We start from the raw sequence: 20359 nt of genomic DNA on the forward strand, positions 1-20359 counted from the left end.
TCATATCTATGCGATCGAGAGTTGTTTACTGCATATATGAAGAACACGAACTACAATATTGTCATCTCAGCATAACTGGAAAGAAGCAGAGCGCCAAATGTTCCTGCATCTCAGTACGGAGGGCCTTCGAAGCAAATGTAGTCGAACATCAAACCTTGGAAGGACCTTGGGCGCAGGGCTGAGTGAGATACCCAAAGCTTAAACGGTTAGATTGTTGATACCCAAAGTCCATATTAACCCTTCTCATTTATTTTATTTGGCCGGGGAGAGACAAATCCATTTTTCATTTCATCCTCAACTGTTCTTAATTGTACTGCCACATCCTCATTCACCAGTTAAAAAAATAAAAATAATAATTGCGTCACTGGAATCTGCCTTTATCATATACTGTTTGTACGCATCCAGATATGTATGCCCGTCCCAATGCTTTTCAGGGACAAAGAAGGAAAAATCATAGTTTCCTCTTATCAATTATCAATTAATAAATATTAACTACATATTTCCGCCTTTCTCTGCCAGAAAGAGAAAAGACTGGAAGAATTCTTGAAAGAATTGCTAAATTTCAGTCTTAACTTTTCTCATCTCATAACGAATTCGGAGGGCCCTCGAGACGAAGGTAATCGTACATGACCCCTTCAAAGAGGCCTCTGGCACGGGCCTGGGTGAGGTAGAGGGTGTTGCTTCCTTTTTGTAGATAGCTACCGGGCACTTGGATGCTGTAGAAATGGTGCACGCCGTGAATCCCGTGTCTGGCAATGGCGTTGTCCGACCCGATTAACATTGTTGTGAAGAGGGGTTTCCCCATTTTTGGGTCATTGAACCGTACCTTAGAAGACAAACATTTAACCCGGTCAAGAGGAGAAGAATTGGAGCAAATCTGACTACACGAACAAAAAAATATAAATCTATAATCTCACCTGAATCTCCGAAAAGGTGGCAGAAGCCAATGCCAATTGGAGTGTGTAAGTTTCCTTTGGGCTGACATCTCGAAGCTCAAATTTTACCTGCCATGTAGTGGGCTCGAATGTCGAGTTTCCTTTGTTCCTGTACACAATCGAAATCCGGATTAGAATTTTGTCCGAGTTAAGTTAGGACCTCATCTGCAGACGAATGTTCATTAGAGTTACTGACTCGGAGATGAAATAAACCTACCTAGTAACATGCGCGAAGAACCAGTCTTTCTGATACTTACTAGTCCCGACTGTGAAAACCAGATCATCTTCCGGGTACAGCTCCCCATACCTTTCCCACAAGCCATATTGCCTAAACCTGCACAAAAGAGAGAGAAAGGAAGCCGAAAAACAATACATCAATTTCATTGTGTTATTGCCAGCTCGCACACAACATATATTGAAGTGCTGGATGTCTTGTGATCGTGTCGATGGAGCATACCAGTCAGGTTTCAGGTTGACATATAGCTTGTTCAGTAGCAGCGGCGATGGGTTTGGCACGTGAAACTCAGCTGCTGTGCGGTCCGGGTAGCCGATTTCCCACAGCGTGGGGCCACTTCTTGGAGACTCATACACAAGACTGCCCAACTTGATCAGAGACCCTAGATATCGCCGGAAACAATGCAGGAAGCAGTTATATGATTAAGCTGTGGTTCTAGGATATATAGAGAGTCAGTCAATCAAGCTATTTATATACCTGGTGTGACCGTGACGGTGGTTTCGTACTTATAATCCCCAACGGTCCCAGGAACCCATGCGTATAAGTTGTAAGCACCTGCCCGGACATTCGTTATCGTGAAGCTACCTGAAGTATCTGCTCTTGCCCAGAACTGATAGCCCTGAAAAATTGAGTCGGAATAATAATATCAGAACAACATATATATAAAGATTCTCTGGTGAAGCAGAATTGAGAAGCGAGAATAGACCAAGATTAACCTTGGTTTCGGTTTGCCATGATCCTGCCTCGCCCGGTGCTGCCAATCCCACGTATGCAGAGTCAGCCCACAAATCCTTCTTGCTTATGTATCTGAAATGCATCGGGCTTATTTTCATGAGCAGAACGATACAATAGTGACATATACATGCACCTACACGTAATTTTACACTTTCATACTTAATGAAGTGTTGTGTATATACGAACCTGTCCCGGATCAGAAGCTGACCAGTGACAGTCCCTCGCTGACTAGAAGGAGGGAAGTCTTCAGACTGTGTGAAATTGTAAGGCCAACTTTCGGCATCGATCAACATCTGTTTGGAATGAAAAACGGAGATCAACTTCTATATATATATATATATCTTTTAGACCTACGACTTCATCGTTAATGTTTGATTATCGAAATGTATATATCTGCTACCGACCTGTCTCTTGGCATCTTCCCAAAGTGCAGAGTAATTTCCCTGGTGAGGATCCGAGTTGAGATACACCAGAAAAGGCCCAAACACCTTCTTCCATGGCTCTCCATCGGCAAAATAGGTCTCCATCTCGCGTCCCACATAGTGAGTGCTCATAAAGGTCTAAAGCAAACATGAGGAAGCCGGCATGATAAATAACTAAAATCATCGATAGCTTAGGCAAGATTGTTTTCGTGATCCTTAACTATGATAAGATCATTTATATTCACTGTACATGGAACTGAAACGTACGTTGATCGTGGTGGGTCCAACATGGGAGGTGAGCTCTTGCTTGACCGGACCACCACTCCGGAACTCATCACTGGTGGAGATCATCCAGAAGCCCACGACCGGGTCCTTGCTTATCCATCCGTGCACCCTGGTATCCTGGCTCTCGCTCGAGTACTGATACTTGTCATCCACCTGCTCACATAGCAAAGTAAATATTACGTAAGTGAACCGGAACCATTAAACCATTGATCATGTAATATTGAGATAAATAAAGATTATCAGGTGTTCGACATAGAGCCATAGTGTCCTCTCCCACCACGAGAGCACAACGTTAGATTAATGTTGGTAACATGTACAAAGATCCTTTCCTGCATGTTATTTTAACATGGAAAGGAATCACAATCTCATCCCGTGTGATGTGAATGTCTGAGCAACAATCTCATATTTACTTTTCGTACCGAGTTTGCCCCACGGCATGTGACCCCGAAAGAATTTTACCTAACTATAAGAGGCCAATATTAAACTATGAAGAATGTCCATAAAGCATGCGAATAGTTTCGTGGCTGAGATTGATGAAGGTATCAACTCAAAACACTATTCTAACTTTTCTTAAAGAATACTATGTTGCCCGACCAAAGTCCGAAGTGGAAGATAAAACAGGACAAAAGTTGTTCTTCCTCTCTATAATATAGTTTTTTTCAGTTGAGAAAGAAGTTATACGCCCGATAAAGTCTGTTCCTTTAATTATTAACTTCCAGAAATTTCTAATAACCTATAATTGAGATTATATTAATTCATTCGTAAAAGTCATCCACTAAAAGACTAATCAAAGGAAATAAGGAGTCCAATTCTGCAATCCCAACTTTGACATTAACTAGAAATAATTCCTGGTTGCGGATTAATTTCACGATAAAATAATATTTGAAACTCGTTAAATTATCTTAAGTTTGAAATTATTTTAATTTTCTTGAATATGCTATATTTAATTATTTCTAAGATGAACTCCACTAATATTCCTTTATACAGATTATCAAATATTGCGAACTATATAATGTTATTTGTGGATTAAAAAATTTGAGTGAGCTAATGAAAGTTCAAGAAAATGAGGAAACATATAACATTCAAATTAATATAGATTATGCTTGCATAAAACTATGACAACTCGTTAAGTAAAATATTAAATAAGTTTATTTTTCATATTAAGAGTTTTGGAGAACTTTTGAAAGGAAAAATATTTCTTGGGAATTTAGAAGGACTAATATGAAGATCAAAAATATTATGGGGAAGTTTTTGAAGAAAAAAGTGAATTAACCAATAATTAATGGACACATGTCATGTCAAGTAAAGGAGAATTCACTTTTAGAACTCTCATATATAAGTATAAATAGATTAGACCCACGTTTATTACGTCAGAGAGAACTCCTGCGCTACATCTGGACATATTTTCTCTACAAAATAGGAATTTGGAGTATCTTGTAATTATCTTGTAATCAGAGTCAAATTAACGCATGAACCGGAATTTGTTTTAGTTAATAGACTGATGATACATCGTCATTTCATGGAGAAACAATTATGTATTAAACCAACGAGTATATATATTGGCCCTAATCGAAGCTGTTAGTATACTAACATGGCAATATGTATGTTATTACCTCTCCTTTAAGGTCGGGATTGGACGGATGTGTGAGTAGGACAGCTTCGGGGTAGGCAAGGGGTTTACCCGTTGTCCGATCATCTGGTGTAGGCATAACTCTTTGTTTGTAGTCTGATATGGCCATAAACTGAAATCTACATGCATTAACACATTAGTACAATATAACGTTACACATACTGAAGGCCATAAGGAGAACCAAATATTGGAACCTGAAAATGGAAAGGAGAGAAACTTACTGTTCTCCATTGGTTTTGAATACGACCCTCGCCTGATCAATTCTAAACGCGGGCCATTGTTTTTGGTGCTCGAATATGGTGTAATAGTAGAATCCTGAGATACCACGACGCATTATATACCTGCATTATATTAATAAGTCAATTTCATATCAATTAGAGCTATCGTATACCTGTAACATGAGTTACATCGACACCTATAAGTTCGAACCAATTAGACCAATATGCACGCTTTTTTTTCCATTATTTAATCGATGAACGACTGACATGAACTCACAATATATAGCATATCCCGAAAGAAAAACAAAGTTGACAAATGAAACCTCTGGTCGATGATAAATGGAGAGACATAAGCAGCAGATGATTTCTCCCATGTTCTCAAGAAGGATATTTCCACAATGTCTTGGGTTTGGGTTATGATGCTGAATTTTGTTCCAGCTACCCTGCAGAGAGTTACAAAGAGGGAATTTCAATAATAGTAAAAAGTATTTTATAGACTTTTGATTAATGGCAATAAACATATAATTTTTTAAACATATTTTTTTTTAATTACATGCATGGCTCTAAGGATATAGATTTTTTTTTTTCAGTGCATGAGACCATGATGGGTTTTAATCCCGTTCAGGTATAGATTTGACCGTAAGTATAACTATAAATAATGCTTACCTTTCAATTTTACTGGATTCTTCTGGCCAATTCCACACCACATCCAAGTACCTGAAACCAAATATAAATATTAATAAAACTTTATTTCATAAGGAACAATGACATTTACAAAATTTTCTTTCCTAAACGTGCTTCACTTTTGTGAACAGCCTTCTCTCTCTCTCTCTCTCTCTCTCTCTCCATCTTAGGCTAATGTTTTCTAGAAACTATTTAATTTCCACAGCTATTATTGGTTAAAATTAAGGGTTGATTATTAAAAAGAATTTAAATTTTTCGCATTTTATCAATTTTAGTACGTATTTTTTTCTTTACTTAGAAATACACAAAATCAAAATAAAGTGAGAATTAATTATCGATGAACGACAAGAATAAAAAAGATAATTATCGAACCCTCTGTCATTGGCTTTGTTATGGGCTTCGAGCAAGTTATCCATGCCACCATATTTTATGGCAACTACATATCCTCCTGGATTAGATAATGATACTTGGACCATCCCATTGTCCATCACCACCTGCAAAAGATTACAGCCCGAAAAGGTATATATATACATTAATTTTTCGTCAAAATTTATTTCTCATTATGAAACATATATATTATTAATTACCTTGAAAGAATAATTACCAAAATTTGCATAGAGATGAACGAAAAAAATTAGTAGTGTGGTTGGTGGAAGAAATATATATATATATATATATATATATGCTATTTACCAGATCTTTGGTCACTTGCAGGTTAACCGGATGACCCGTTGATGCTTCCGTTCTGCTACTGCTCCTGCCTTTGACATTTCTGCAATGCAGAATATACGGCACTTGTGATCAATAATTATTAATGTCGGTTATTGACGAGTCAAATGTTAATTCTCCCGGAGAAAAAGGGGCCACCTGCAGTTTTTATTTTCGTCACTAAAACTTTTCATATTACTTTATTTATTTATTTTTATTTCATTATCAAATCTATGTGCCTTCTCTTGTAATAATAATAATAATAATAATAATCTCTAGAGAAAAATAAGTTGATCACCCAACATCATCCCCACTTTTGACAAATTGACCCATCGAGATTTTCAAGCTTCAACATTTTTCAACTCCTAACCCAATAGGAACTCCCAGATTAGCATCTGAAAGTAGTTCTTTTAACTAACCCCATCAGCCCAAAAATTAACATATAAGTTGTCAACCTCTACAGGAGCAGGTGAAAGAGTTAAATGAACCATTGTCAAAGTTTGGTGTGCTCAAGAGATAAATTTGCGAGAGGATGAGAAATGACGTTTAGTGCAGTAGCTCAACTTTCACCTATAAATCAGAGAATTCAGATTCTATTAATGTCAGTGAAAGACTACATGTACCTCTTTATTTAACTTTTCATTTACTTGTATAGGCCTATAAGCACTCCTTATAACAGATAAAATATGGATCAAATATGAAATCTCAGCTGTTGTTATCTAATGTGACATGCCGCAAGCTCTGAGCTGTCAAATACATTGATTTTTTTATCATGAGTTTCATTCCTACCCTCATTTGGTATGTCCTGATTGGACTTCATTCCTCTCAATGCCAAAACGGAATCATTAATTTTTCCAAGTCTAAATTTAGCGATGCAACAATTAGGAAACGTTCTTCTAGGAGATTCTGGCTTAGCTAGTGAGGTTTCTCATGATCATTTTTTTCGCCATCACATGTCCCCTATTACGCCTCTGACCTCCTTTGTAATTCATATATATAGAGAATTTCATCTTCTCTCCTTTTTTTTTCTCCATACTATTTATTAGATCAAAACGACAAAAATGAGACTTCTAGTTCTATCAAATAATTGTTGATCGTTAGAATAAAAATGCAAAGTATGGGAAAATCGATAATAATTAATGTTTGTCCACACGATGCATACAGAAAGATTAATCAATTTTAGTTCCTAAAACTAGATAATATCAGGTTCGTAATCCACATGCTTAGTCGTTCATCCTCTCAATTTCAGTTGCTTACTCAACTGAAATTATGCAGGAACCTAATCTATTAAGGAAGAATTAACTAACAAAAGAGAATTCATAAGTGGTATAGTTTATCTTTTAACACGAACCAGTCACATCTTAAGCCTTTCCAAACATGACATCTACGAAATTTATATTAACAGAAATTAATATCCATGGCCTCTTAATGAAATTTTAATTTTAGATTATAGGTAGAGTCGGAACATATTGTCTCATCATCTGAGCCAACGGTGAATGGATGTAAGTTCGTCTTTCACATTAGACTTTCAATTTGAGGGGCATTTCCGAAAAGTGGGCAATTTGGAAGAAGGAATAAGACAGGAAGACTTATTTATATATATATATATATATATAGCTTTACCTTAGGTTGGTTTTCCAATGGGAACAAAATTTACACATTATTCCTTTCTTTCGCAATATTCTATAGCTGTACCCTCCTTTTTTTTCCGTTTATGTATACGGGTATACAATTCAAAAGGGAATAAGTAACATAAAGATGTGTACATATATTTACATATATGTAACATAGCAAAAAGGAAAAGAATAAAACGAAAGAACAAGCAGTTTGAAAAGGGCAACACCACTATCCTTTGCCTCTCCACCAACACAAAAGATATATACAATTATATATATATATATATATCCCTCTCATGGGCATTGATAAAAAGTGTTCCCATGATAGACGAAAAGTGGAAAAACATAAAAAGAGGAAGAAACTTGTATCGACAAACGACTGAGAAACAGTAGTCGACGAAGAAAACCAAACCAAAGTCTTTCAAGACGAAGACGTGATGATCGATATTCATCAAAAGTTCTGAAAGTGTAGATGAATCGAAGGTTGACAACTAAATAGTAATGAGAGTTTGTATTTGTATTATTCTGAAGAATTATATCCACAAAAAAAAAATCCTTTCAAAACACAAACTAGCGTGATAATGTAGAGGGATATCAATATACAGGAAGCAATTCTTAACAGAAAAAACGGAAGGTGCGATATATGTTACCCATGCGAAATATCCTTCCGAGCCGATATTGAAAGCAAGAGGAGGAACTGAACTGCCGCCACCATCCACAAACTTCTGCCACCCTGGAAGCCCGGCCGCCTCCCACAGCTCCTCTCAGCTGCCATTGTTTTGGCTGATACAACACTTAGTTGAAGCTGAGAAGAGATTTTAAGAATTTGATGATCAGGAAGAAGTAACAAAATAGGTCTCTGCTTATACAGAAGGTTTGGTCTAGAAGAGAGGTGATATATATATATGTGTGTGTGTGTGCATGCATATATGTGTGTGTGTGTGTGTGTATATATATATATATAATGTGGTTGATGAAATTGGTTTGGAGGGAAGGTAAGCCCCGTTGAAGAATCAAATCAGAGACAATTTGGTCTTATTTTTTCGCCTTGGGGTTTTGTTGTTGGACGAAAAGTGTACGTTTAGTGCCCTTTGCAAAGGTCGGCGTGCATGATTTGTGAAAGGGAAACACCAAAAAACTTTTGTTTCTCAGGAAAGATAAGCACAAGGGATTGATGTTTGGGTTCCATAATTAGTCCAAGATTAATTAATATAATAGGGCAATAACATAAATTGATTTGAGTGATTCGGCATTTATTCTCTCTTAAACAAGGTCTCCGATTCGAGTATTGTGAATGGAAAAAAATTACAATTGGAAGAGTTTTATCTTTTGGTGGACTGATTTGATTGGAACAAATTTAGTTGAAACTTAGCTGTTTGTTTTTCGGAGACCAATGTGTAATATAAAAAAAATACATAGCACAATACCTTGTCATGTCGGCGGTACAGGATACATATTTTTAGGCGTAGTAACGTGATAAATTATCTGACTGCACTGCTAATTAATTGAGATATTAACCATAAGATGTTGTGTAATAGTGTTTGTCAATATAACATTTTCCAGTCTTTATGTTTGATCAAACTGTTGGGTCGTATACGGCATGGCAAATGGAATTTGTGGCCCGAACAAATTTTAAGCAGCAATCCATTCCCGTAATTGTGTTAATTGACTGGAAAATACAATTTGTAAATGTGCTGCCAAATTTTTTTGAGAAATTTTGTATTCCTTCTCGAAAGTCAATTGACGGGTCTAACTTCTGAATGCTTCCTTAAAGGTTAAAATTCAGACTTGGGAAAATACAGCCAATAGCAAAACAAGAAATTAATTATTAATTTTCGGATAATTAATTAATTCAAACATTGCTCATGTCTGGTCTGCAAACAATTGTATCGCCTAATTTGTAGACAGTTGGCATGAAGAGTTATCATAGAGAAGTCCTCTTGGACAAATATCTTACATTGAATTAGACCTAATATTGTTTGTGGGAATTTCATTTAGAGAAACCAGGGAAAACACGACATGTTCCGAGCAATTAAGGCGATAAATACGTGCATGATTTGCATTTTTTTCTTCGAAACCCCAATTTTACATGACAGGTTTGGTCCAACTGAGGATTCTAAATAACATCATTATACTTTTACTTTGCCCTTAATTGCATAAATAAGTCATTATGGCAGTGATAATTTAGAATTGGGATTGAAACTTCCTTTCATCTTCCGAAGACTTGAGCACTCAAATTAATTCAAAAGGTAGAAACTGGACTAACGGCGACGGAGGAGATCAACCAGTTGTAACTTTGGACCCGGATGAATAATGACGACAAAGTAAATAACTTGAAATTTAATTGACCAAACTAATGTGAATTCAAAGCATGTTTAGTAGACAATACCTGCAGTCGCCCTTCTAGTCGGGATTCGTTAATTAACTAGGTAGACAAATCAGATAATTACTTGACTAAAGCTTGACAATATACACACACGTGCGATTATCCGAAAACCATCGGATTTGTGTTAAAATCATTTACGAAATATTTTCAGCGATTGGTACTTCATATGACAATTTACATGTTGGTTTAGGTCAGCAGTTATTCATTTGGAGCACTCGCTTAATTTTTTTCGTAGCTACCTTTTCTTTGGGCTGGGTAGATGAAGTCCTAGTCGATAATTAAATTTAAGAGAAATACTTTGGCGACCGCCCCACATACATCAATAGTGGAGGGCATATGACTTAGGCTAAATTTTCACAATTTTATAATAAAAAATTTATGTTAGTATTTGGACTTAGAACTACAATTATAATTTATTTTTTTTTCGATGAGATCAGAATGTATTTTCTTTCTATTTAACTGAGTCTCTAAACCCCGCTCACGCATCGACTTGGATTTGATCACAATTCTTGAATTTTCTTTACTCTTGATATTTTTCTTCGAGATCTTACTTAAAAAAAAAAAGTGTGAAATCATTTGCACCATTTTGACATCGGCAGAATTAGTTCTTTATTGGTTATGTGAGGTCGGGGGACGAATTCTACCGCTCGTGGGAATCTCCGGTTTGATCCAACGGCCAAAAGAATCTCATAAAACCGTTTATAACATGAACAGTAAAATTTACAACTGGTCTCTTTCCGGAAATGAAAAAAAAAAACCTTTTTTGTACCAAAAAGAAAAACGTTTGTTTTTGCTAATAAAGGTTTAATGAAATGATTTTTTTCTGTGACACCATCGATATATCTAATGCTTATTAGCTAATACTCATTCCATTCGTGTGTCGACTTGAAATAGGTCACGAAGTGAACCCAAGAAAGTATTTAATGATTCAAGTAGAAGGGGTAAATCGAGACAGCATATACCTTTACCAACACACGCTGGCTCGCCTTACAAGCTGAATCCAGTGAACTTGAAACCTTTCTATTATCCGATCGTATCAATGTTTCATTTCAATGTTTTGTTGTGTGATGAATGGCCGAGAAAGAAGCCTTTTTAAGCTCTCACCCTTCAAAACCAAAGATAGGGTTACAATTATTACAGTTTCCATATTAGATGGCAGTATTAATGGTTTTTCTTTGGGGTGACTCATAATTGAGATATATTGGGTAATAACAATTTGCTTTTTCCTAATTTTGATGTTTATACTTGTTATTATTTACGGTAACTTGGTTGGACGTGACAAAAGAGCTATTATTCCACCGCCGGGAAAAAAAAAAAAGAAAAGGGCTCTATTATTCCTTGTTAATTACTTATATGGTTAAGAAATTGACTACAATTTACAGATGATGTGGTGCAAAATGTCAAAACACCCCACATGGCACCTAATACAGTTAGAGAAGCGTGTGAACTCAAACTTGAGAGATCCATTAAGGGGCCATTGGGTTCGAGTATGGTTAGATTAATATGAATAACGAAAAAGTTTATTCATTTACCAAAATTCTAGGAATATAAGGGTGCAAAATGTCAAAAACACCCCATATGGCACCTAATACTGTTAGGGAAGCGTGTGAACTCAAACTTGAGAGATCCATTAAGGGGTCGTTGGGTTCGAGTATGATTAGATTAATATGAATGACATAAAAGTTTATTCGTTTACCAAAATCCTGGGAATATAAGTCAAAATATGAAATTTCTTCTGTTTTGAAATTCCATTATTGAAAATTTGAAAATATGATATTGTAGTATTTCTATGTTAGATGAGCTCATGGGAAATAATTGCAGTTTTACATTAATGTCATTAATTGATACACTCTTTCTCTATGTTCTTTAAAGAATGGTGATTTAATTTTTACCTATGGTGCATATTTTTTTCTATTATAAAGGACGCCTACAAGTTTAATATAATTAAATAAAAATATAATATTTAATAAAGAGATACGGGTAATTATCAACATGGATTGGTGCAAACAGTTCAATACTTATTCCGCTTAAGTAAGCTTTCGGGTTCGAATCCTTGTAAATGCAGAAAATTCATGCTGAAAGAATTTTCCTCTTTAGTAGGTCAACCCGGCTCGTGTGGACTAATTGAGGCTCAATTGGGATTCCGAATATCATAATTCACACCAAAAAAATATGTATGAATAATCTAATAGTATATTAAATTTGATATATCTTGGTTAGCAGGTGAGGACGTGTACCACTACGTCGTCCTTATATTTAATAGTGTATATTTAGTTTCAACTTAACTGAATCACAGTCATTTGCAATGAGATCGCTTGGTAGTATTTACAAACAATTGTAAATCGTATTTAGTTTCACCTGTAAGCGAACGATTGGATGTGATGGAGAATGAAAGGTTAATCAGGAATATGTTGTTCTTCTCGGCATACATTCCACTTGTATTTGGTTCTTCCCTCTCTCTTTGACTCTCTTTCCGTTACCGGTAGGACAATTTTTATTTGGGAAACCATCAACTCTTTTCAACGAAAATTTGGTCCTGCCAAGCAAAGTAGATATTATTTACAAGTGAAAATGTGAAATATTCTAATATTTAAAAAAAATAAAAAGAGAATATTTAAATTCATATCATTACGCAAACTCTCTTGTCAGCTTACACCCAACTATTTTTAAGCTGATAAATATTTTATATGATATCAGAGTGCGTTACGATTCTGGTGAATTCGCTCATCGGCTCGTAGTCAGTTCTTGAGAGGATATTTATTTAAGTGCACGTGATACACGATGATGATTGTGAAAAGACCACGCAATACCCACGCGAAGGAGGGTGTTGTCCCAGGGAAAAGCATCACTTTCAAATTTGACCTAAATTCTGACTTTAAAATCTTCGCCAAACATTATTCTCTATTTAGAAAGTGTAGAAAGATAATTGTGGAACCTCGCTCCAATTTTTTAGAAACAAATTATAAAATGGTGTCAGTTCAGACTTCTTTTTTTTTTGTACCGTGGTATTCGGAAGTCCACAAGGCCTCGACTAATCCAGTTCGCTCAGTTCGGACATTTTTACATTTATGAATAATGCCATATTACTAAGAAAGTCCAACAATATCGATTTTTGAAAAAATGAATCGGAATGTAATTAGTACGTATGTCTTACAAGTATCCTTCTTCCCAATTTTTGCGGCCTGGGACTCCACAACACGAGAATCCTCGGGCTATTCAAGGATAGATTCTTATGGTGTGTTTGATTTTAGAATTAAGTAGAGTTGAGTTTTGATTTTAATTGGATTGTAATGATTGTGTTGTTGAATAATGAGAAAAAGTGTGAAAAAATAATGAATAGTTGAGAGAAAGTAATTATTATATTGTTGAATTGTGGAAAAAGTAATGGATAATTGAGAGAATTTAATATTAAAAATTGAATTAACTGGTTAAAAAAGTTAAAGAAAAAAGGAAATGTAATAATTGTGTTGTTGATTTTTGTTGTGTAGTGAGTAGAGTTAAAATTAGAGTTAAAATTTTAAAAATTTGGTTGCAAAACCAAACGAGCCATTAAATCCTCATATTAGCCAATCAAACATTGAATAATTGGCTTGGTTAAAGGTTTGGACTGGTTTGGAGGCCCAGTCCATGTAGTTTTGGGCTGAGTGTTATGAACCTCAATAGCCGATTTTGAGGGGATCTGACATTCGATCAGGGCGTGGAAGAGAGCTAACCAAGTGATGGTCCCGGAAATAAGGGTCACTATATGAAACCCGTAAAAGACATGGTCCAAAATTGATATATAGGGGTCCAAAGCCTAATAACAGAAACAGGTACAAAGTGTCCATTCGAATTTGAAATCGAACCCCTTTCCACGTAACCGCCAATGGTCACTACACACTTATAAATATCCGAGGTACGCAACTTTTCTGAGATTCATTCACTCTTACCACACAATTATACTTATTTAAGTATCGGAAAGAGAAATCGGGATTCCCTCCTGATATTTCCTTTCTTGCAGATTATTCAGGCGTGGAGTTCAAGGAGATATCTTGAACAAGGATCAGATGCGCATTCCTTAAAGACAATATCAGGCACCCCAGTTTTCCGATTAACATCACCCAACTATCTGCTTATGATCCCGGGGAGCCCTGTTCGTGCCAATACTGAATGGGAAGTGTGAAGTCCGAAATTCGGATTCGGACCAGTAATCCTAAAAATTTCTTGGACCAGTAATCCCAGATTCGGACCTCCTTAGAGAACGGAATTCCACTGACGTGACCAAAACTTGTTGGGATGGGTAAAATGGGTGACTCCAACTGAAGCATCTCATGTCCCCACGTAGTTTATATTATATGTCCAGAGCTTCGGGATCAAATCGACATTTGGTACGGTACATTGAATTAAAGTGGGCTAGCTAGGATGGTCATGAAGGGCCATTGGGAAGGCGAGAGCAGCTCATAAGCATGATAAATTAATGAAGGCAGAAGGCTAGATAAAAAAAGACATAATAATTTTACCAAAAAAAATAAAAGACAGAAAATATAAAATTATAAATTTGTGCTATGAATTATAGTCTTTGTCTTAGCGTTGCTCATTTTCAACAACTACCGCGATATTTTAATTTTGATGGAGCTTTCATTAAATCCCATTAAAATCCTTAAATTAAATTATCTAGAAATAAATTACTACTTCTCCAATAACTGTTAATAAGAATATCACTTTCAGAGGGGCACAGTTTTATCGCATTGGACATGGTCCGTCAGCTTATAGTAGAATTTAATATTGTACGGTCGTACATTGGAATTAACGACGTGTATCAATCCAAAAAAACCCTCATGAATTCTAGGTCAAGCGTGTGTATGCATTGAACCTCCTCCAGAGTGTATTAGATTACTTACCTGATAAGAAACCTGGGTTATTAATTCATCCTATGAACTAGGGCTATAACTTTTTTTTTTTTCGGCGTGCACCAAGGTATTTAGAAGTTCAATGGATTCTAATTAATCCAGTTAGACTAAAACTCTTTAATAGCTCATCTCCTTGTTCTTGTTGGTGAGTGGTGATATTATCGAGGTCTTTACGTCCCGTTCCCGTGTAATTTTTTTTATTTGGGTGTAAGAAATAGCAAGAAAAAAGATAATAAATACATCCATCAAAATATTAAATTTTTTAAGAATATATGAGATATCAATATTATTTTTTTCGATCATAAAAAAGATATATGGTCTAGTATAATAATAGAAATAGTAAAGCTAAATAAAAAGAAACAGAAATCTCACTGACTAGAATTAAACCTGAGATCTCATGATTTCGAGCAGCGACTTGTGTCCCTGCATCAAATCTCCTTACTCCGTATCAACATTATTATACCTGTCACATGTAAGAGCGCATGCATTTAAAATACCTTCCTGGGTTTGAACGCATCAATAACTTCATTATAATATATGTTCTAGTAAGCTCTGATTTGTCCCACACGCTCAATAAGTCAAATTTAACCATATTTCCTCGTCAGCAGGTAATTCATGATTTGTTGCTTGAATTAAACAAGTTAGTCACCTTACAACAAAAATTCCTAACCTCGAATAATTTCGAAAGATAGTACATTAAGCATATAATGTGCATAGTACCGTGCTGCATGTAGCGGTAGAACAAGTCCAATGCAGATAAAGCAAGTTCCGGACCAGTTTAATTAAGAGTTTACATTCAATGACAGGAGTATATAACCTTTATTCCGATTAACATTGAGAAATAATATGAACACACTATTTGCGAATTTCTCTTCAAATTACAATTGCAGGATTTGAAATTTCCCAACACGTAGAAAGGCAAAGTCTATTGAGATCAAATATACGCATGGAGCATTTTCTATTATCTTGTGTATACTACATTGGCTCAACGTCCCTCTTCCATGCTTGTGGTGATGAAAGGCTCGCCGGAGCTGACCGACGGCGTTGGTATGTGGTACACTGCGACAGGCATGTTGGGCGGAAGACTAGGGACCGCCACCTCAAAATTGAGAGCCTGAAGCGCTTGCCTGATCGATGGTCTCAGGGCCCGATCAGGGTGAGCGCACCACAGACCCACGATCATCAGGCGCTCCGCCTGCTTCCCATCGAAATCCATGTGGAGCCTCTGGTCGACTGCCGATAAAGTTCTCCCGTTTCCGTATAGATTCCACACCCACTCCACAAGACCGGTGTGAGCATTCTGCTCAAAAGGATCAACTGACTTCCTTCCGGTGACAATCTCCAGTAGGACCACCCCGAAGCTGTAAACATCGGACTCTTTACTTGCCCTGCCCGTGCTCACATATTCCGGGGCCAGGTACCCAAAGGTCCCAGCTAGCCCGGTCGTTTGGGGGCCCAGCTCGTGGTCCATCAGCCTTGCAAGACCGAAGTCGCCGAGCTTGACACTGAAGCTGGAGTCTAGCATAATATTACTTGACTTAATATCCCTATGCACAACGCACTGCTCCCACTCTTCGTGCAAATACAAGAGCGCGGAAGCAAGACCGAGCGAGATCTTATACCTGACCGCCCAATTGAGGGGGTTCCTCTTTCCGAAGAGGTGAGAATCGAGGCTCCCGTTAGGCATGAACTCGTAAACGAGCAAAAACTCGGTCCCTTCATGGCACCAACCTATGAGCTGTACCAAGTTCCTGTGCCTCAAGCTACTGAAGACCTTCACCTCGGTGATAAATTCCTTTTTGCCTTGTTTAGACCCTCTTGATATTTTCTTCACAGCAACTACCATGTCCAAATTAACCAAATATCCTCGATACACCATCCCGAAACCTCCTTCGCCCAGCTTCCTGTCGACCGAGAAGTTATTGGTGGCTGAAGCAAGGTCTTCATAGGAAAACCTTCTTGGTCCTGCTCCTCTCTCGAGCTCATCATTTATCGATGTCAGGTTCCTTTCCTCGGCCAACGTTTGTTTCTTCCTCTCCAATCTGCGCTTCCGCTTCCACATAAACCCGAAAACTACCACCATGGCACCGGCCATAAGAACTCCGACTGGAACCGCAATTCCGACAGCCAGTTTTACCCTTGTAGGGTCCGCCTTTTCTTCCTTGTCATGGAGGTTGGAATTGAAGGACCAAGACAAGACCTGGTGGCGCTCCATGTAATAGCCAGTGGAGGCCGAAAAGCCCATCACAACCCACTCAGGTAGGACGGTCATGAGGTCGATAGGGTAAGAAAGGCTCGTATTCTCACCAAGGCTTGCCGTCAGATGGTAACTCCATGAAACAGTCAGGTTCTTCGTGGTTGCGTTATACGAAACCAACACATCAGCCGTGTCTCCACTGTGGACGCTTGCATTCCAGGGGGTTGTAACAGCTGAAGATATCGAGTTCTTGTTGATCCCGACATGCTGATAGGACGGGTCCCACTCAGGGTTCACGAACGTGTCGAACTCAACCACCACAATCCGGTTCTGAGACGAGTCGCTGTTCGTTGTATTGAAGAGTCCTAGAAAGCCACCAACCGAATTGACTGGGATCTGGAACCCTACTGGTGCGAGGAAAAACGCAAGCCCTGCGCCATACTGGGTTTGGTTCTGAGTGTCAATCCCGAAGGAGAAGCGGGAGGTGAAGTCAGAGGTCTGCTTGGAGATGGAGTCCCAGACCCGGAACTTCTTTGAGTAGGTGGCCCGGCCTACATGGCATGCGTACGTGGGGCTTGTGAAGTCAATAGTTCCAACGTTCGGTCTCGCATCTCCCTCATAGATTATGTCCGCCGATTGAGGATCGAACCGGGAGATGCTGAAGGAAAGCGGATTGGTGATTGGAAATTGAAGGAAGATGAAAGAGATGATTAAGAGGGAAGTATGAAAGTTAAGCAAAGAAAAGGCCATTGTGTTGAGCATGCTCAATAAGATGATGCCTTTGAAAGTGGCGACCAGACTCATATATATATACACACACACACATATTATATATATAGATACATATATATAAGGAAATGTTTGCAAAGGTTAGTCTGATCGGTGAGCTCATACGCTTGAACCGGGATGAACGAAGGGAGATTTGGGATGACAGTCGCCTTTGTTAAATGAAAAATTATAAGTTTTTTTTTTATATTTTTGAGTAATTACTTATATTCGCCCCTAATCACGTAAAATTATTTTCTTTTTTGCCACTAAGGTCTCATCCCCCTCGATCAAGATACTGGATCCGTCCCTGCGCTTGAATGTTTTGATGAAGAAGTTAGACATCTTTATTTTTAGTTTAAGCGGTGAGATATTCGATTCTTGCTTATTGAACCTTATGTATTTCTTTCCGATATTTACTTTAAAATTTGCAAGTCCAATGAACCTTTATTAATTCATTTTGAGCTGAATCATTCCACTAAAAAATAAAAACCTTCCAATATAAAATTTTTATATTCATAAAATTTGAATTCGAAACTTAGTTGAAGGTTTATGTATTTCATTACTTGCTTTTAGTGGGCTATGGCTCTCTATTGTTCCGTCAAAATATGATTTTGATCCCTTCAAAATATGAAAGACCCATTTCCGTAAGTCAAATTAAAAACCGACAGAAATTATCCTGACGAAACATTAAAATATAATAATTGGGAAAAGTTGTCCTTATCCCAGGAATTTAATATGAGACATGATTAGAAAAGCTTACAAAAGTAGATCGAGAGGTCTACAACGAAATCGGCTGAAAATTAGAAGTATAAAATATAATATGATATTTACATCCATCTGGCTCGTGAAGGATTTACAGGGGCCGTTTGGATTCAGAGTTAAAGTTACTTTGATTTTGATTTTGATTTTGATTGTGGAAAATGACAAATGAGATATGATTATAAATTTGACTTGAGAAATGTGTATTTTTGTTGTGTAGTGTGTTGAGTTAAAGTTAAAGTTAAAATTTTTAAATTAGGAAATGTGTATTTTTGTTGTGTAGTGTGTTGAGTTAAAGTTAAAGTTAAAGTTAAAATCAGGATTTTTTGAATCCAAACGGGGCGATAAAGTTCTTCGTGATGCTACCCTGTTAGATAACGTGAATAAACACCAACTAAATTGTAACAAATAGAGATAGAATGCTAATTACTTAAATAATTGGCATCATTGCTTTTAATTAGTGAAAACTTTAAATAGCCTCGTCTCACGATGATGGCACGAGGAAGAATCAATGATATTATTTTAATTGAGAATACTTACAACAATTAATAGAGTGATTATCATTCATTATTTTATTTATTATAATTTAATTGGTATTTTCTCAAGTCAATTTACGAGGTATAATAACTGAAGAATCACCGAAGAATCTGTCTACCGTGGGATATGATATTTTCTCTGCATCTAAACATCTTATGTTATGTTTGATAACGGAGTGAAATTTGATTTAATTTGATTTAATTTAATTTGAGGAAATAAAGATAAAAGTAATTATGAAAAATATATGAGATGATTTAAAGAAGAAGATAAAAAAAAATGATTGTGTTGTTGAATTGAGGAAAAAATATTGAATAATTGAGAAAATTTACTGTTAAAAAATTAATTATATTAATAACTAAGAAAACGTACGAGATAGAATTTGAAAAAAAAAGATAAAAATGTAATGATTGTGTGGTTGAATTGATGGAAAAGTAAAATGAAGTGAAATTAAATTTAACTTCATTACATTACCAAACGGGCCATTGTTAAGGAGCGTGGCAACATCTATGAAACTACGATGGGAAAGAAAACTACGCGGTTCAAGTAACTTATTTTAAGTAAATTACTTAAGTAATTTCTCTAAACGACCACTAAGTTATTTGGACTTTTTTTTTAGTTTTGGTCCCTGATTAACGATGGTTACATCAATTAGGTCCATGACTTATTTTTTGCATCAATTTGGTCCTTGAGTTTGTGAAGTTGCATCAATTTGGTTCTTGTTAGCGGTGTGCACGGCTACTGGGTATACTCGGAATCGGTCATCCGTTAGGGTAGGATCCGAGTAGCTCTTATTGAAAATAGGATAGGGTCAGGGTATTAAAATACGGAACCGATACCTGAACCCGAATAATAATTTCTCCCATTATATATATATATATATATAGTTACATTCAGATATTCTTATATTTAAAATATATAGTCACTTATTAAAAAAATCTAAATCTATGTCGACATTCTGTTTTGCGTGATTACTAATTATGTATGAGATATTTTTAGTTTTATTTAGCGAGACAAAAAAATTTACAAGTTCTAACAAGGTACTTAGAACCTGTGGTATAATACAAGTTTCGGGTAGGTTCTGGTGGACTCAGCAGGGTAGGGTCTGATTCTAAAATTTTGGAACATGTCCCCTACATGATAAGGTCCGGGTATCATGAAAAAAAAGGTACCCCCACTCGCACACTCCTAGTTCTTGTTACGTCATTTAGGTCCCTGACTTAAGAAAATTGCATCAAATTGGTTTGCAAGTTAAAAAGACACATCAATTTGGTACCATGTTATATCATCTGGGTCCCTCAACGTTGAATGGATATTGTTGGGCAAACGGAGCTAATGGCCATTAAGTATGAGGACCT

At 36.7% G+C, this 20359-nt stretch overlaps 2 protein-coding genes across 2 annotated transcripts; both read right to left on the reverse strand.

Annotated features, from left to right (window-relative positions):
• Window positions 1-356: 356 nt before the first annotated feature.
• LOC116198728 (rhamnogalacturonate lyase-like) lies at window positions 357-10894 on the reverse strand. Its single transcript, XM_031528950.1, has 17 exons — window positions 10817-10894; window positions 8119-8273; window positions 5838-5916; window positions 5517-5638; window positions 5127-5177; window positions 4784-4903; window positions 4464-4583; window positions 4226-4361; window positions 2595-2765; window positions 2310-2465; window positions 2092-2198; window positions 1887-1977; window positions 1648-1789; window positions 1393-1552; window positions 1153-1269; window positions 918-1044; window positions 357-826 (listed from the first exon to the last, which is right to left on the reverse strand). The coding sequence occupies exons 2-17, from the start codon at window positions 8241-8243 to the stop codon at window positions 584-586; spliced, it is 2067 nt and encodes a 688-aa protein (XP_031384810.1). The 5' UTR covers window positions 8244-8273; window positions 10817-10894; the 3' UTR covers window positions 357-583.
• A 4616-nt stretch (window positions 10895-15510) lies between these two features.
• LOC116198729 (L-type lectin-domain containing receptor kinase IX.1) lies at window positions 15511-17822 on the reverse strand. The gene has a single exon (XM_031528951.1). The coding sequence runs from the start codon at window positions 17742-17744 to the stop codon at window positions 15729-15731; it is 2016 nt and encodes a 671-aa protein (XP_031384811.1). The 5' UTR covers window positions 17745-17822; the 3' UTR covers window positions 15511-15728.
• Window positions 17823-20359: the final 2537 nt, after the last annotated feature.

The sequence above is a fragment of the Punica granatum genome, chromosome 3 (genome assembly GCF_007655135.1).
Source record: "Punica granatum isolate Tunisia-2019 chromosome 3, ASM765513v2, whole genome shotgun sequence".
NCBI lineage: Eukaryota > Viridiplantae > Streptophyta > Magnoliopsida > Myrtales > Lythraceae > Punica > Punica granatum.

Coding starts and splice junctions, on each gene's coding strand:
- LOC116198728 (XM_031528950.1), bottom strand. CDS start 8,243: ATGGCAGCTGAGAGGAGCTGTGGGAGGCGGCCGGGCTTCCAGGGTGGC. Junction 4,362..4,463: donor TTCAAAACCAATGGAGAACA/GTAAGTTTCTCT, acceptor TAATGCATGTAG/ATTTCAGTTTATGGCCATAT. Junction 2,199..2,309: donor GGGAAGATGCCAAGAGACAG/GTCGGTAGCAGA, acceptor CATTCCAAACAG/ATGTTGATCGATGCCGAAAG.
- LOC116198729 (XM_031528951.1), bottom strand. CDS start 17,744: ATGAGTCTGGTCGCCACTTTCAAAGGCATCATCTTATTGAGCATGCTC.